This window comes from Moschus berezovskii, chromosome 21 (assembly GCF_049115385.1).
Source record: "Moschus berezovskii isolate FMDL1 chromosome 21, NW_MosBer_1.0, whole genome shotgun sequence".
Classification (NCBI taxonomy): Eukaryota; Metazoa; Chordata; class Mammalia; order Artiodactyla; family Moschidae; genus Moschus; species Moschus berezovskii.
Genome location: NC_142480.1, coordinates 25,031,950 through 25,049,957, shown reverse-complemented (window position 1 = coordinate 25,049,957; position 18,008 = coordinate 25,031,950). Strand labels below are relative to the sequence as shown.

The 18,008-nt window shown below is 38.1% G+C and overlaps 1 protein-coding gene and 1 non-coding gene across 2 annotated transcripts in view; both read right to left on the bottom strand.

Moving 5' to 3' along the window:
• SNX6 (sorting nexin 6) overlaps nt 1-18,008 on the bottom strand; it is a 49,022-nt gene that overhangs the window by 1,960 nt on the left and 29,054 nt on the right. The window contains exons 9-13 of the mRNA XM_055418230.2: nt 15,839-15,914; nt 13,689-13,728; nt 7,773-7,859; nt 4,424-4,583; nt 4,255-4,340 (exon numbers count right to left, since the gene is read on the bottom strand). Of these exons, the coding sequence (XP_055274205.1) occupies nt 4,255-4,340; nt 4,424-4,583; nt 7,773-7,859; nt 13,689-13,728; nt 15,839-15,914 (449 nt within the window). The remainder of the gene's footprint in view (nt 1-4,254; nt 4,341-4,423; nt 4,584-7,772; nt 7,860-13,688; nt 13,729-15,838; nt 15,915-18,008) is intronic.
• Nucleotides 16,378-16,597, bottom strand: LOC129550824 (small nucleolar RNA U3). Its single transcript, XR_008684951.1, has one exon. It is a non-coding gene; the product is annotated as a small nucleolar RNA U3 (small nucleolar RNA).

The following is an 18,008-nucleotide window of genomic DNA, read 5'->3' as shown; positions in this document are numbered from 1 at the left end:
ATGTCCTTTGTATACAGATTAAACTACTGAGCATGTTCTGATTGTTAGATTCTTATTCTTTAGCTATTAAAATATACATTAGCTTAAGACTTATAGCAGTTTTATAAAAATAGTAAGATCACACAGAAGTATTCTAGAAAAGTCATACCTAAATGACCATTTATAAAACATGTGAACTGGCATCCAAATTTAGGAACATACAAAAGTAAATTTAAGTATACTTATGTTATATATTAACAGGAGTGAAGGAAATCCTTCTCCTTAGAAAGTCAACTAAAATGTATAAAGATGGAATTAGAAAATGACCATTGGCAATCATCACAAATTAACTGACTCAGGCAAAAAACATGAATGGATGCTATTATGAGACTTAAGATGCCAACACTGTGGCCATTAGCTATGTACAGCTGCATAATTTAAATTTCTGTTAATTAAAATTAAATAAAAACTCAGTCCCTCAGGTGCATTATCCACATTTCAAGTGGTCAACAGCCACATGTGACTAACGCCCACCACACCAGGCAGTGCTAATGAGAGTACTTCCACCATGGCATGAAGTTCTACTGGTCAGTGGTGGTTGAGTGATGGGGTATTTAACAGTCTCAAGTACCTCCCCACAGAATACCTCTTAATTCCAAAGTATAAAATAGCAACTCGGCCACTGTGAAGCATGCAGACATCACTTTAAGCAAGTGATCAATGTTGTGCATTGCCAGTAAGGCAATCAACAGCATGTATCTCCTCACATGCGATACAATGAGACCATCTGAACATCACTTCTGTGGGGGACACCTTCCCAGAGTGCAGAACCCAAACCCAGGAATCAGACAAACTGAGGGGCATTCTACGGGCCTGTATCCAATGCTACAAAGCACAAAGACTCAGCAACTTCGCTAGACACCAGAAGTCTAAGACGACAGGTGCACTGAATACACACAATCTCTTCAATCTCCTTTTGCCATTAAGGACATTATTGGCACAACCAGGGAAATGTGAATACAGGTCTCTGGATTAGACAACAGAATTACGTCGGTATTAACTTCTTCACCTTTATAACTATTTTAAGAGAATTACTTGGTTTTAGGAAATTCAGACTGAAACGTGTAAAAGGAAAAAGCATAGTATCTGCAACTTATGGTTTAAGACAAAAATGGGTGTGTACAGGGGTGTGTGTGTGTAAGGAGAAACAGGGAAGAAGGGAGAGAAAAGGACAAAACAGATGTGACAACATGCACATTTGGGGAATCTGGGTGAAGAGTATTCAGGAATTCTTTGTACTTTCCTTGCAACATTTCTGAAAGTCTAAAATTAAGTGAAAGTAAACAATTTTAGATGTTTAAGTTACTGTCAATTTTTGGCCAGTATAACAACAGAACTGTGACAAATGACTCTAAGCCTGCCTATCGTTATGAAATTACCTTCTTACAGCTGCATCCCTCAACGGGAACTGCTGAATCACAAGATGCATGTGTTGCCAAAATGCCCCGCAAAAGGTATACCTTTCCCTGCACCTACAATGGGGTATGTGGGGACTCACGTCACCCCCTCACAGTTGGCTCATCACTTTCTTTTGTTACTGCCCCATCATACATTTTTTATTTTCTTAATAAAGAATCTGAGCCTGTTTTCAAGGACACAAAAGTGACCTAACTATCAAGTTTTCTGTTATAGTGAAGTGAAGTGAAGTCGCTCAGTCGTGTCCGACTCTTTGCAACCCCGTGGACTGTAGCCCGCCAGGCTCCTCCATCCTCGGGATTCTCTAGGCAAGAATACTGGAGTGGGTTGCCATTTCCTTCTCCAACATTTCTTTCTGTTATAACTAGACTTCAATTATGTGGTAAAGTCATATATGTCAGTTATAACAAATAAAATCCAAAGTAGTTTCAAACATCTTGCTGTAAATTAAACCATTATCTACTCTTTCTGGAATGGTTTACTTGGATTCTGGGACCAAAATGAGATTTTGTTTAGACTTACAAAATCAGTAAGAAATCTGAGAGAACAGAGTTCTCCAAGCTCAGCACTCCTGACACTGGGGCTGTATGATCCCCTCTTGTGGGGGTTCTCTGGTGCATCGGAGGATGTTGAGTAGCAACCCTGGCCTCCGGCCTCTCCATAACCTACCATAGATGTCTCCAGAAATTACTAAATGTCTTCTGGGGGGCAAAATCACCACTAGTTCAGAACGACTGGACTAGAACAGATGTGAGAAACTGGCACCCAAAGAACACACCTCAGAAAGAATTGGAAAAAGTATGAAATCTGGAAACCGGAAGCTAACACCCATCTATAGCATGGGTCAGCAAACTTTTTTCGTGAAGTCCTAAACAGTAAACATTTTAGACTTTCAGAGACATTTGGTCTGTTTCAACTACTCAACGTTGCTGCAGTAGTATGAAAGCAATCACAGACAAAACATAAGCAAATAAACTTGGCTGTACTTCAATAAAACTTTATAGGTTAAATTTGAGTTTCATATAACTATCATGTCAAGAAGTATTATTCTTTTGATCTTTTTATAATCATTTAAAAACATGAATGCTATTTCTGACTCACAGGCTGTACAAAAACAGGTTATAGTTTGTCAACTCATCCTTAATCTATAACAAAATCTGTGATAGTTTATAACCTCTTTAAAAAGAACATAAACAGTGAACATCAGAAAACCAACACAGGCTCGATACTAATGTCCTTCACAGATAAAATGGAGAAATAATGGTGGATAATCGTATAAACAAGTGAATTCATAACTATTCAAACAAATATAACCAAATAATATTAACTAATAAGTTAATATCAATTAGTATAGAAAGAACAGAAGGCAACTAAAAGTTTTTTGGTGCTACTTACTTTTATAAATTAGATTAACAAACACAGATTCATTTAATCCTGATCAACCTTTTAAATCAAAACTTAGATGACATAAAAAGGAGCAAATATCAAACAACTGACAGGAAATACTAGTGTAATAGTCAAACACTACATTATCAAACCCAAGTTTCCAAAAGATCTCAATGAGCTGGGCTAAGGCTGCTGCTGCTGCTGCTGCTAAGTCACTTCAGTCGTGTCCGACTCTGTGTGACCCCACAGACGGCAGCCCATCAGGCTCCCCCGTCCCTGGGATTCTCCAGGCAAGGACACTGGAGTGGGTTGCCATTTCCTTCTCCAATGTGTGAAAGTGAAAAGGGAAAGTGAAGTCGCTCAGTCATGTCTGACTCGTACCGACCACATGGACTGCAGCCTACCAGGCTCCTCCGTCCATGGGATTTTCTAGGCAAGAGTACTGGAGTGGCTTGCCGTTGCCTTCTCCGGGGCTAAGGCTAGCAAGCGAAAATTTAACAGACATACATGTGGCCTGCAATTACATTTTTAAAATAAATGCTCAATAAATGAAAAAGTTTTAGAAATCCAGTGTACAACAACGTGAATATACTTAACACTACTCAAACTTTACATTTAAAAATTGTTAAGATGGTAAATTTTATGTTTTTTACCACAAAAGTATGAATTTGAGAGTAACATATACACACTTTTTTTTTTTTCTGAAAGTCGCTCAGTTGTGTCCAACTCTTTGCGACCCCATGGACTATACAGTCCACGGACTTCTCCAGGCCAGAATACTGGAGTGGGTAGTCTTTCCCTTCTCCAGGGGATCTTCCCAATCCAGGGATCAAACCCAGGTCTCTAGCATTGCAGGCGGATTCTTTACCAGCTGAGCCACAAGGGAACATATACAAGCTACTATATATAAAATAAACAACAAGGACCTACTGTGTAGCACAGGGAACTATACTCAATATTCTGTAATAACCTATAATGGAAAAGAATCTGGAAAAGAATATATACATATATGTATATAACTGAATCACTCTTTTGTACACCTGAAATCAATGCAACATTCTAAATCAACTATATACTTCAATTAAAAAAACATGTGGCAACAAGAAATATGTACAATAATCATTTCACACAATGTTTCCATTTTCGGGTATAGTATTTTAAATGAGCAATGACAGTAAAGAAAATTTATTTAACTAGTCAAAAAATGATACTGTTTCTCCATATTAGGTACTAGAATCTTGCAGAGCTGACCATTAGAGACACTGCAGATACTATTCTTGCTGAAATTAGATAATCTTTAAAATCCTCACAAGTCTAAGATTTCCTATTTTTAAAATTAGTATAAAGTATCATAACAGACTCATTCCTAAATTTCAAGTCACTTAAATTGTTAAATCTTTAATATGACACTACCTTTGCATGCTTCAGTTCTAACTCTGCCAGTTCCACTAAATTTTTTCTGAATGCAGCAACTCTTCTTGTCTTAAAATCTATAAGTTCTGTGAACAAAACAAATTAGGATTAACTACTTGTGTAACAGGTGTAAAACATACCTGATGACTAAAGGTTAATGTAAGAGTACCTTGTTTTGCAGATTCAGATATTTTTTCAAATTTCTGACAACATAACTGTTGGGATGTTTCAGCCTGCAGAACATCTTTATTTTTCGCTCTTGCTTTATCCAGTGCTTTATTGGCATTTTCATAATCCACTAACGACCTGGATCTTCGATAGAGGAGATCCTATAAAACAGAATGCTTCATGATAACATATGCTGCTTGTATCTAGTGGCTGCTGCCATCCTCCCTTCCCCACCCCTAACAACCATCATCGGAACTAACACTTACACACTGAATGCCACAGGTCAGTTACTCTTCTAAATTTTTTTGGTAACAGCTTTATTGAGGTATCATATCACCATATAATTCACCCATTTAAAGAGCAAAATGCAATGGTTAATATGCACACAGAGTTGTGTACCCATCACTACACTCAATTTTAGAACATTTCTGTCACCCCCCAAAAAAATCTCATATCCATTGGCAATCACTCCCCATTTCCTCCCACAGCCCCCACCTCCAGTCATGGACAACTATTCATCTGCTGTTTCTACAGATTTGCCTATTTGGGACATTTCATTAAAAAAGGAATCCTGGGTTTCCCTGGTGGCTCAGGGGTAAAAAATGTGCCTGCAAATGTAAGAGATACGGTTTTCCTCCCTGATCCGGGAAGATCGCACATGTCATGAAGACAACCAACCCCATTTGCTACAACTATGGAGTCTGTGCTCTCGAGCCTGGGAGCCACAACTACTGAAGCATGTGCTACAGCGCATGCTGCAGAGCCTGTGCTCTCCAACAAGAGAAACCACAATAAGAAGTCCATGCACCTCAAGTAGAGAGGAACCCCAACTCGCCACAACTAGGGAAAAGCCCATATAGCAACAGAGACCCAGCACAGCCAAATAAATAGATTTCTTAAAGGAATAATTTCATATGTGGCCTTTTCTGCCTGGCTTTTATTTATTTTTTTTCCTTTTTTGGCTGCTTGCCTTGTGGAATCTTAGTTTCCTGACTAGGGACTGAACCTGGGCCCTCAGCAGTGAAAGAGTAGAGTCCTAACCATTGGAATGCCAGGGAACTCCCCTGTCTGGCTTTTTCACTTAGCATAAAGTTTCAAGTTCATCTATTTGTAGCATGAAATCAGTATTTCATACCTTTTATTGTTAAATATTTCACTGTATGGATATACCACACTGATTTATCCATTCATCAGCCGAAAGATTTGGTTTGTTTCAACTTTTTGGCTATTTCATAAAAATGTTGTTATGAACATGTGTGTCTAAGCTTTTCTGTGGGTATGTTTTCATGTTTCACTTCTCCTTCATAGCTCATTATTTAGAAGTAGAATTGCAGGGTCACCTCATAACTCTATGCTGACCCTCTTGAGAAAACTGCCAGACTACTTTCAAAGTGACTGCACCATTTACATGTTTCCTCCAAAACTATGAGTGGTCTCATTTCTCCACATTCCTGTCAACACTGTGGTCTTTTTGACTACAGCTATCCAGTGGGTGTGAAGTGATATAACTCCATGGTTTTGATGTGTACTTGGTGGCTCAGGGGCTCCCCTGATGGCTCAAATGATAAAGAATCTGCCTGGCATGCAGGCAACCCGGGTTCAATCCCTGGATTGGGAAGATGCCCTGAAGAAGGGAATGGCTCCTCCCTCCAGTATTCTTGCCTGGAGAATCCCCATGGACAGAGGAGCCAGACGGGCTACAGTCCGTGAGGTCGCAGAGAGTCAGACATGACTGAGAGACTAACACTTTCCTTTCCTTTCCCTGACAGTTAAAAATGTTGATAGAAAGGACTGCTATCCAAAATACACATATAACTCTTTTTGCTGTTTATTACTCAAAGGAGTTGAAAACTTATGTTCACACAAAAACCTGCACATGGATGTTTACAGCAGCTGTATTCATAACTGCCAAAACTTAGAAGCAACCGTTCAGTAAGGTCAGTGGATAAACAAACTTGATGGATAGAGGCTATTAACTGCTAAAGAGATAAGCGCTATCAAGTCCTGAAAAGCATAGAGGAAAACTTAAATGCACATTACCAAGTGAAGAAACCAATATGAAAAGACTCTGCAATATGTCATTTTGGAAAAGGCAATGAAAGTATCAAAAAGTGTTAGGAGGAAGGCGAATGAACAGATGGAACACAGGATTTTGGGGCAGGAAAACTATTCTGTATGATACTTATGTCACCACAGACTTGTCCAAACCCACAGAATGTACAACACCAAGAGTGAACGCTAATGTGAACTGCAGTCTTTACTGCTGGGCTTCTTTCACTCAGCAAAATTATTTTGAGAGTGACCCATCTTGTTGTATATATGCATAGCTTATTCCTTTATATTTGTTGAGCAGCCTTCCCTTTTATGAATATATTACAAACAATTACATATTATAATAATAAGTCTTCAAAAGTGAACAATTTATTTTAACCCTGCCCAACCAATGTTAAGTAGTTATAATACACAATCTGATTTAAAACAAATTCGATATGGACAGTATATCTGCAAGTACTTAAGTCCTCAAAGTTAAAAGGGTTATTTATAATTTGATGAGAAATAAAACAAGGGTATTCAAAGCACCAGGGACCAGATGGGAATTTTCTGTACATCTCAATTCATAAATTAACATTGAATTGGAGTATCTGAGTCACTAAGATTTCAGCGCTTTTAGAAGTTTTTGTTAAACATTTCTTTGATTAGCAAGAGTTTTAGTTTTACACATGGACAGATTTCCAAAATGAAATCTGAGATGCCTTAAAATAAAACATATCCTTGTTTTATGACTCTCTCACCCTCAACAGAGGGCTTCCCTGGTGGCTCAGTGGTAAAGAATCTGCCATGATGCAGGAGACACAGGAGATGTGGGTTTGATCCCTGGGTAGGGAAGGTCCCCTGGAGGAGGACATGGCAACCCAGTCCAGTATCCTTGTTGGGAAAAATCCCACGGACAGATGAGCCTGGCGGGCTACAGTCCATGCAGTCATAAAGAGTTGGACACAACTGAGCAGACAGCCTCAACAGAGGACTTAGATAGGCCAAATTAGGAATCCTCTAGCTGTTCAACTGTTATTTGGGTGTTTTCTTTTTGTCTTTGCAGGTATTTCACCTGGCTAAATATATCAAATTAAAAAAAAAAAAAGAAGTTCCAGACAAACTGTATCAGAAGTTAATAGAGGAGACTTTAACGTGGGGTTCCGTGACCTACAATCTATAAAAGGAGAAAAAAAAATCACCCTTGAAAATATAAAATCAAGAGATAAGTCATCTTAAACCAGCTTAAGTCTAACAACTTCTAAAGAGATGATGGGTTTCTGTAAAGCAGTCCATTTTAAAAAAGTGAATAAAATTACCTTAGCAGCTTGGGATTCTCTTAAGTAATATTTTAAAAGGTCAGAAAGTTTGAGGTCCTCATCAGCTGACACTCGTGCTTCTATTTTCTAAAATAGAAAAAAAAATTAGGTATTTAATCAGTATTTACATTCTACACTCAGTACGTTCTTTTTTAATTATTGTAAAAAAAATTAAAGTTATATCATACACAAAAATAAACTCAAAATGGATTAAAGATCTAAATGTAAGACCAGAAACTGTAAAACTCTTAGAGGAAAACATAGGCAGAACACTCTCTGACATAAATCACAGCAAGATCCTCTATGACCTACCTCCCAGAGTAATGGAAATAAAAACAAAAACAAACAAATGGGGCCTAATTAAACTTAAAAGCTTTTGCACAACGAAGAAAACTATAAGCAAGGTGGAAAGGTAGCCTTCAGAATGGGAGAAAATAACAGCAAACGAAACAACTGACAAGGAATTAATCTCCAAAATACACAAGCTCATGCAGCTCAATATCAGAAAAATCAATGACCCAATTAAAAAGTGAGCCAACAGAACTAAACAGACATTTCTTCAAAGAAGACATATAGATGGCTAACAAACGTGTGAAAAGATGCTCAACACCACTCATTATCAGAGAAATGTAATCAAAACCACAATGAGGTACCATTTCATGCAGGTCAGAAAGGCTGCCATCAAAAAGTCTACAAACAATAAATGCTGGAGAGGGTGTGGAGAAACAGGAACCCCTCTTACACTGTTGGTAGGAATGCAAACTAGTACAGCCACTATGGAGAACAGTGTGGAGATTCCTTAAAAAACTGGAAATAGAACTGCCATACAACCCAGCAATCCCACTGCTGGGCATACACACCGAGGAAACCAGAACTGAAAGAGACATGTGTACCCCAATGTTCACTGCAGCACTGTTTATAATAGCCAGGACATGAAGCAACCTAGATGTCCATCTGCAGAGGAATGGATAAGAAAGCTGTGGTACATATACACAATGGATTACCCAGCTATAAAAAGGAATGCATTTGAGTCAGTTCTAATGAGGGGGATGAAACTGGAGCCTATTACACAGAGTGAAGTCAGAAAGAGAAACACCAATACAGTATATTAACGCATATATGTGGATTTAGAAAGATGGTTAACGACAACCCTATATGCAAGACAGCAAGAGACAGATGTAAAGAACAGACTTTTGGACTCTGTGGGAGAAGGTGAGGGTGGGCCAACTTGAGTTATTAGCATTGAAACATATATATTACCACATGCAAAACAGATGAGCAGTGCACCTTCAAAGCAAGAAGCACGGCACTCAAAGCTGGTGTTCTGGGACAACCAAGGGATGGGGTGGGAAGGGAGGTGGGAGGGGGGTTCAGGATTGGGGGACACGTGTACACCCATGGCTGATTCATATTGATGTATGGCAAAAACCACCACAATATTTGTAAAGTAATTAGCCTCCGATTAAAATAAATTTTTAAAAATAAAAAAATGAAGATAATAAAAAAATTAAAGTTGTAAGTAACTACAGTATCAGTTCCTATTTAAGCTAAGTTTCCTTCCATTCTTTCTATGGGCCTGTTACTTGTCTTTGTATGTAACTGACAAAAAAAAAATTAACAGAAAAATGGTGAGATCAAATGAGATTAGTGAATTTATGGAAGGACTCTATATTTGACTCAAGTTCTTGGCTGTAACTAGTTTCGATATCATTTTTTAGGTTCACCTGTATTTTTCTATTCATTTTAATAGCACCTATGATATGCACACATGACCATAAAGTAACAGAGGCTGGCAGTAGTAACGGACTAGGTAATTCAAACCAATCCCCCTGCTGCAGACAACCACAAAACAACATTAAAACAGTAACAAAATGTGCCTGAAAATACCAAAGAGTAAAAGTAAAAAAAAAAAAAAACACAACAGAAAACTAAAGTGGTGTGGTTAAGTCTGAGGTGAGGTGAAGTGGGAAGCAGCCATGTCAGACTAAAAAATTAAGAACTCTTCATTCACTCTGGAGAGACAGAGGATAAAGAAGAATGTATTATGTCAACCAAATCTAATATGGGAACCTCATTTGGATCCTGATTCAAAGAAAGTCCATTATAAAAAGCCACTTATAAGACAACCGGGAACATTTGTCAAACAGATATTGATGACACTAAGGAGAATCACTGATAATCATCCCGCTACATTAAAACTGATTCTTAGAAAACAACAAAATTCTATAAAGCAATTATCCTTCAATTAAAAAATAAATTTTCAAAATTAATTCTTGTCTTTAAAAGAGAGAGAGAAATGTACACAAAGGGCAAAAAACAATAAATATGGACTTTTTGGAATAAAATAACTTTAATGTAGAAAATTAACATTAAGGAAATCTGTATGCAGGACAAGAAGCAACAATTAGAACTGGACATGGAACAATGGATAGGCTCAAACTGGAAAAGGAGTACGTCAAGGTGTATACTGTCACCCTGCTTATTTAACTTATATACACAGTACATCATGCAAAATGCTGGGCTGGATGAAGCACAAGCTGGAATCAAGATTGCTGGGAGAAATATCAACAACCTCAGATATGCAGAGGATACCACTTTAATGGCAGAAGTGAAGAGGAACTAAAGAGCCTCTTGATGAGGGTGAAAGAGGAGAATGAAAAAGCTGGCTTAAAACTCAACATTCAGAAAACAAAGATCATGGCATCTGGCCCCATCACTTCATGGCAAACAGATGGGGAAAAAGTGGAAAACAGTGTCATATTTCGTTTTCTTGGGCTCCAAAATCACTGCAGACAGTGAATGCAGCCACAAAATTAAAAGATGCTTGCTCCTTAGAAGAACAGCTATGACAAACCGAAACAGTGTATTAAAAAGCAGAGACATTGCTTTGCCAACAAAGGTCTGTTTAGTCAAAGCTGTGATTGTTCCAGTAGTCATGTATGGATGTGAGAGCTGGACTATAAAGAAGGCTGAGCACCAAAGAATTGATGCTTTGGAACTATGGTGCTGGAGAAGACTCTTGAGAGTCCCTTGAAGTGCAAGAAGATCCAACCAGTCCATCCTAAAGGAAATCAATCCTGAATATTTATTGGAAGGACTGGTGCTGAAGCTGAAGCTCCAATACTTTGGCCACCTGATGCGAAGAACTGACTCACTGGAAAAGACCCTGATGCTGGGAAAGACTGAGGGCAAGAGAAGAGGGTGACAGAGGATGAGACGGCTGGATGGCATCACTGACTCAATGGACACGAATTTCAGCAAGCTCTGGGAGATGGTGATGGACAGGGAAGCCTGGCTTGCTGCAGGTTCATGGGGCTGCAGAGTTGGACAAGACTTAGTGACCGAACAACAACAGAAGGAAAGGAAATCTGGGTGACACGTGTACAGGAATTCTTTGTACTGTTCTTGCAATCTAAGTCAGAAATTGTTGTCAAAATAAAAAAAATTCTATACATCCACCAGAAGAGCTAAAGTAAGAAAAGATACCAAATATTACAACCCTGTGCAGCAGCTCAATGCTCACATTCAGTCTGGCACAGTCACTTTGGCAAACAGTTCACCTACAAAAGCTTTTCACACGGGTATCCTATGAACCATCACTTCTCCAAGTTACATACACCCAACAGAAATGCATACTTATGTTCAGCTGAAGATAAATAAAAAATGTTCTCAACAGTACTCTGTGTAAAGTACCTCAAACTGGCAACTATCCAAATGCCTACCAGTAGAACAAATAATAAAGTTAGGTATATTATTGCAATGGAAAACAATACAGCAATGAGAATGTAGGAACTTATACCTACATGCAACACCACCAATAAATCTCATAATAATTAAAAGAAACCAGACAAAGAAGAATATATACTACATATGTATTTATATAAGATATGAAAATAAAACTAATTTTTGCTGTTAGAAGCTAGGACAGTGGTTAGTCTTGCAAGAGGTGGTGACTCAGAAGGCAGCTCAAAGGGGAGTTGGGCACCTGAATTGATGTAATGCTCCAATTCTCATTACATGGGTGTGTGAAATAATATTTCACTGAGCTGTATGTTTCTGTTATGTGCTTTTTTCTACATGTATAGTATACTTTAATAAAAAGTTAGAAAAAACTTTAAGTTTCTTTGTGGAGAAACAAACTTTACTTCCTGATATGCTAGTTAATGTTGGGTGCTTTTAAATGGGGCTCCTCTCCTGCCATTAAGAAGTAGGGTGTGTGTCCTCTCTCTTTGAGTCTGGGCTCTAAGACTGCTTGGCCAATACAGGAATGATGCCACGCCAGTTTCCAGGCCCCAGCTTCCTCTTCCCATCATTTGGGATGCTCACTTTTGGAACCTCTTTACCATGCTGTGAAGAAGCCTAAGCAGCTCCATAGGAAAGCCACATGTAGGTGTTACAGCCAACAGCCCTAGCAGAAGTTCCAGCTGCTAGCCAGTATCAACCCTTGGACACAGGAACGATAGAGCCTTCAGATAATTCCAGGCCCTGGCCTTCATATCCTTCCTGTGGAGGTACATCATGGAGCAGAGGCAATCATCTCTGCTGCACGCTTTCTGATTTCCTGAACCAGAGTTCACTGGCTTAATCAAATAGTTGCTATTTAAAGCTACTGATTTTGGGATGATTTGTAACCTGTGCATAGTAACCAGAACACGATGCACATGCTAACGGAAATAACAATCTGGGGGTTATCGAAATGTGCCACCCGGACCTCGGTCAAGAGAAATGCTTGCTGAAAGGAGTATAGTGGCTCGCTGATAGCCCCAGTTGCAGTATCTCTGGATCTGGAATCATGCTCATACCAAAGTTATGTTCTATCCTCCCCACCCAGTCCATTTTTGCCTGACGCAGAACTCCTCTAATGGGCAGCTCTGGCTTAGGGACTCCCCTGTGACCTGGATGAAGCTTTCTTAGAACTATGCTGTAGTTTGAAACCCTGCCTAGCCAGCCCTCTTTCCTCTCCCTCTCCTTTCACAGGTGCAGACTGGCACTGTCATCTGAAGGCTCCTCCTGTCGATTCCTGCTCCTTCCTTTTTGCTTTTCACAATAAATCTCTGCGCATCTAATCCCAACTTTCCATCTACTTTTGAAAGAACTGGCACATAAGGCTATTTTGTGATAGATCCCTGTCCTTTTGATATAAATGCATAGACTCAAGAAAACAACTATATCTTTCCAGAAAATGCTCACTGGTACAAACATCAAAGGCAGAATAATGGGCTATATGGAACCCCAGTATAACATTTACGTATTTAAGAACTTGTTCCTTTGGCAGAGAATATTATTTTTTTCTACTTGTCTTCAGTACACATAGCTCAGTTGACAAGATCATGATGAAACCAGACTCTACAATGGACTAGCCACCACTAATCTTAATTAGCTAAGTACCATTAAACATTTAGTAAACATTTTCACTACTCTATCAATTTATAAAAAATGTTAAATATTATTTAACGATCATAACTATTATAAATAAATATGACCCCTGAAAACCAAGACTGTATCAGTATTGAATTATTACTACAATGAATGAAAATTTCATGCAGTTATATATTTGCTTTACATTGCTACAACTCACTTTTAACTCTGTATTTCATGGGGGATCAAAAACAATAACCTTGGTAAAGTTATAGTGAATCCAAGATTTTCTTCTAGCTTACAAAATCCCGAAGAAGAAATGATTTTTTTCATAAAAATAAACCCAGTTTCCTACTGAACACATTTTCTGATCAAGAACTTTTACACCATAACAAAAAGTGAATTCCTGAAAAACTCATTATTTTCAAATCTAAATCTGCCTCTTCATTCTTCTGAAGTATAACTCATCTTTCTTAATAAAGTTAAACACAGCCCAACAAGTTAAACACTATTGTTTGCAGAGATTTATACTCCCAAAGGTTAATTAATAGTACTTACTCTTGTCTTATCAAACAATTCTGAAACTTTAAGAAAAAACCTGGAAGGGAAAAATATTTCATCATAAGCTATCTTTGAAATAATTTTCTATTGCAAATGTTCAAAGAACACACCCCAAACCATATTAATAATGAACATTCTTAATCTCATTATAATAATATGTAATGTTTTTTTCACTGTAGATTTCATCTAGTTCAACAAAAATCTTTCTTTGTACAAGCACCCATATAACAGATTCCCCGTGATGTACTGTTATAGAAAATCCTCCCATTTCAAGGTAACAGTCTAAGCCATACATTAAAAACTTTGTCTTGGGAATTCCCTGGTGGTCCAGTGGTTAGGACGTCATGCTTCTAATGCAAGGGCCTACGTTCAATCCCTGGTCAGGGAACTAGATCCCACACGCCACAATGAAGACCTCGTGCAGTCAAATAAATATATTAAATAAATATTAAAAAAAGAACAGCCTTTGTCTTGGTGTCCTTTAGTAATATGCCGCATAATATTAAATAAAGTCTATACCTTTAAATTACTACAGATGTACAGAACAATCACATCCAAAGAACTACATTTTAAATATTTTCAAATAGAGCTGCTTTGTTTTGGAAAACAATAGAAACAAATAGCCAATCTGTATTTCAGAATTCACTTTCACTTTTTCGGGGGTGGGTAGGGGAGCTGCACTTGCAGCTTGCAGGATGTTCCTGACCAGGGACTGAACCGGGGCCACCCCAGTGAAAGCCCAGACCCTAACTGCCAGGCCACCAAGAAGTCCCCACTGTCGCTTTCAACTAGAAAGTCCATCTTTCAAATGCTGATGCCAACTAAAAAAATATCCCAATGCCAAACTATTAAAGGGCATTCTGTAAAATATGACAGACAACATTATATTTGGATTAGGGCATATACTATTGAAAGCTGAATTTTATGAACTTCACTTTACTAAAAAGAACTTGCTCTGACAGGTTTATGTAAGGTAACATATGGCAGGGCTTCCCTGGTGGCTCAGAGGTTAAAGCGTCTGCCTCCAATGCGGGAGACCCGGGTTCGATCCCTGGGTCGGGAAGATCCCCTGGAGAAGGAAACGGTAACCCACTCCAGTATTCTTGCCTGGAGAATCCCATGGACGGAGAATCCCATGGACGGAGAAGCCTGGTAGGCTACAGTCCACGGGGTCGCATAGAGTCGGACACGACTGAGCGACCGGACGGACAGACGGAACATATGGCAAGGTTGCGTTTTTTCCCTTCTTATCAAAGACTTAAGAACTAACTCTTTGGGAAGGTAGCATGTTAGTTAATTAGTAGGCTATGGTATCCTGCTTTGCTGAAAAATTTGATCTGACATGTCTACAGAGACAGGATATGCTAGAGAAAAGTTTAAGGATGTGGTTTAGAGAAAGGCATGGACTATGAAAACAGTTTTTCCTCTTAAATATTTTAAAAGTATGTTTGAGCTATTTTCAACGGAGAGTTAAGTTTAAACAACATTACACGAGCAACTAGATTTATGGCTAGATTAAAACTTCAGTTCAGTTGCTTAGTTGTGTCTGGCTCTTTGCGACCTCATGGACTGCAGCACACCAGGCTTCCCTGTCCACAACCAACTCCTGGAGTTTGCTCAAACTCATGTCCATTGAGCCGATGATGCCATCCAACCATCTCATCCTCTGACATCCCCTTCTCTTCCTGCCTTCAATCTTTCCCAGCATCCGGGTCTTTTCCAGTGAGTCAGTTCTTTGTATCAGGTGGCCAAAGAGTAAAACTTGGCCTCCAACAAAATATATATTAATATATATATTCTAATTCTAAAACAGCATTTCTTATTTAAAATAAACTTTATCAAAATCTAAGAACATTATAATATAAATTGTTTCTCTCTCACACACACAAATTGGCAAATTTTCATCAACTAAAACACTGTAAATGTTAAAAATTATATATACTAAGGTCGATTTTTATTTCTCGGATTTAAAAAAGTAAGAGAGAAAAGGAAGAGAAAAATAACACCAACCTAAGTTTATAAAGAAGCTCTATACTGTCAATGTGTTTTGACAAAAATATTCCAAAACAACTGCTGGGTCAGCAGTAGTGTGTGTGACCGAGCTGCCAACAAAAATTTTGTTTAATGTTTTAAATCAGAATCCTTACTTGCATATATCTGTAGAATCCTGAGTTCCTAAAGCATATAATGAAGAACCAATTCTATTGTAATCATCTGCAGCACCTATGGAAAAAGTTTTAAGGATTTAATATATTTATTCATGGATTAAAAAAAATAGTTACTGAATACGTACCTGCCAAAAAATGTGTATGTAATATGAGATACCGAAGTCTAGAGAAAGAAACGACACAAACTATAATACATGATGATGAATATGGAACTGGAAGTAGCTATAAACTACTTGAGGAGCAGGGGAGACAGATTCCATTTGAGGATGTCGGAAGGGTCTACAGACACTACAGCAGGAGTTGGAGCTTGCAGGGTGAGGAAGTCTTTACCAGGCAAAGCGGAGGAAAGAGCATTCTAGATGAAGAGAAGGGCATGGCAAAGGGCCAGGGAGACACACAAGAGCAAAGACTATTCAGACAGACTTCTGGGTCTGCAGCACTGTACAGTACAGACAGTTATGTTTTCTTTAAGTAAAACAAAAAAAATTTAAGTATTTACTTTTTTTTTTCTTAAGGAAACCACCTAGACAGCATTTTCTCCCTCTTATTCTCCCAAAGGAGGAGGAGAGCAATCAACAACAGCAAGTAGCAGCTGCAGAAGCAACGCCACGAGCCGGCTTCCCGTGGAGCAGAGACTGCTGTGTGAAGTGCGTCTGCTCGCGGTTTCAGGTGCTCTACGTGTTCAGAGAAACTTCTAGAGTAACAAATGATAGAAACGATCCCCGAAAGTACAGTCTTAATATTTACTATTTTAAAATAACAGTATTCAAACCATTATATATTAACATAATATTTAAATGAAAAAATTTTAAATCAGTGACCATGGTGACATTTAGATTTTTGCAAACCTCTTGTATCTGGATTAACAGTCAATAGCTCCATTTTCTTATCTGCTTCTACATTCATTGTACTGTGACATAATATTTTTGCTCAAGTATGTGGGAAAAAAAAATCTAGCTTCAAACAGGTATGTCGTTGGAAAAGCAGGAGGTATTTTACTAATATTTTCAGATAACTGTGGATACTCTACTCAACAAGCACTAGTTTCTTTAAGGGTCAGTCACACTGGGGAACCTAAAGTCCTATCAATGAAGTCTGCATACTCCATCACATTAAACTCCAATGATATGTGATACTTATCCCAAGAATAAAAGATTGGTTTAGTATCTGAAAAATCAATCGACATGATTCACCGTATTAACAGGCTAAAAAAATAAAAACCGTATGGTTATCTTAATTGTTGCAAAAAGAGCATCTGACAAAACCCAAGATTCACTCCTGACTTAAACCTGCTAAAGGGCATCTAGGAAAAACCTACACCTAACATCTCAAATTAAGAAGGATGCTTTCCCACAAGATAAGGAACAAGATCACACTGCCTGCCCTCACCACTTTCACCAGCATGGTACTGGAGGGTACAGCTGTAGTATAATGGGCAAGGAAAAGAGATAAACATCATTTCAACTGGAATGGAAGAAGTGTAACTGTTTTTATTCACAGATGACCATTTATGTAGAAAACGGTAAGGAATCTACAAAATAGTTAATAAACTAATAAGTGAGTTGATTTAGAAAGGCTGCAAGATATAAGCTCAATGCTGAAAACACAATGTATTTCTATATATTGGCAAAAAAACTAGAAACTGAAATGTAAAAAACACATCGTTTAGAATCGCATCAAAAAAGAGATCTAACTAAAGATGTGTACGTGCTTTACAAAGGAAGCTGCAAAAAATTGCTGAGAAGACCAAAGTAAAGAGAGATATACCCTGTTCATGTATCAGAAGAACCAATACTTTTGAGATCTTAATCCTTCCCAAATTGATCTATATTCTACACAATTCCAATAAAAAATCCCAGCAGGCATTTTTGTAGAAAGTGACGAGCTGATTCGAAAATCCATCTGAAAAAATAAGGAACCTAGAGGGGCCAAAACAACTTTGATAAAGAAGAATAAAGTTGAAAGACTTACACAAGAAAAGGAGTTCAATATCATCAATCACTGAAATTAAAACCATATTGGCCTAGCAGAATGGATAAAATTTAAGACTGACTTTGTTAGTGAGGATATGAAGCAGCTGGAATTCTCGTGCAGTTGGTAGGAATGCAGAATGATACCATCATTTTGGAAAAATGTTTGGCAATTTTTT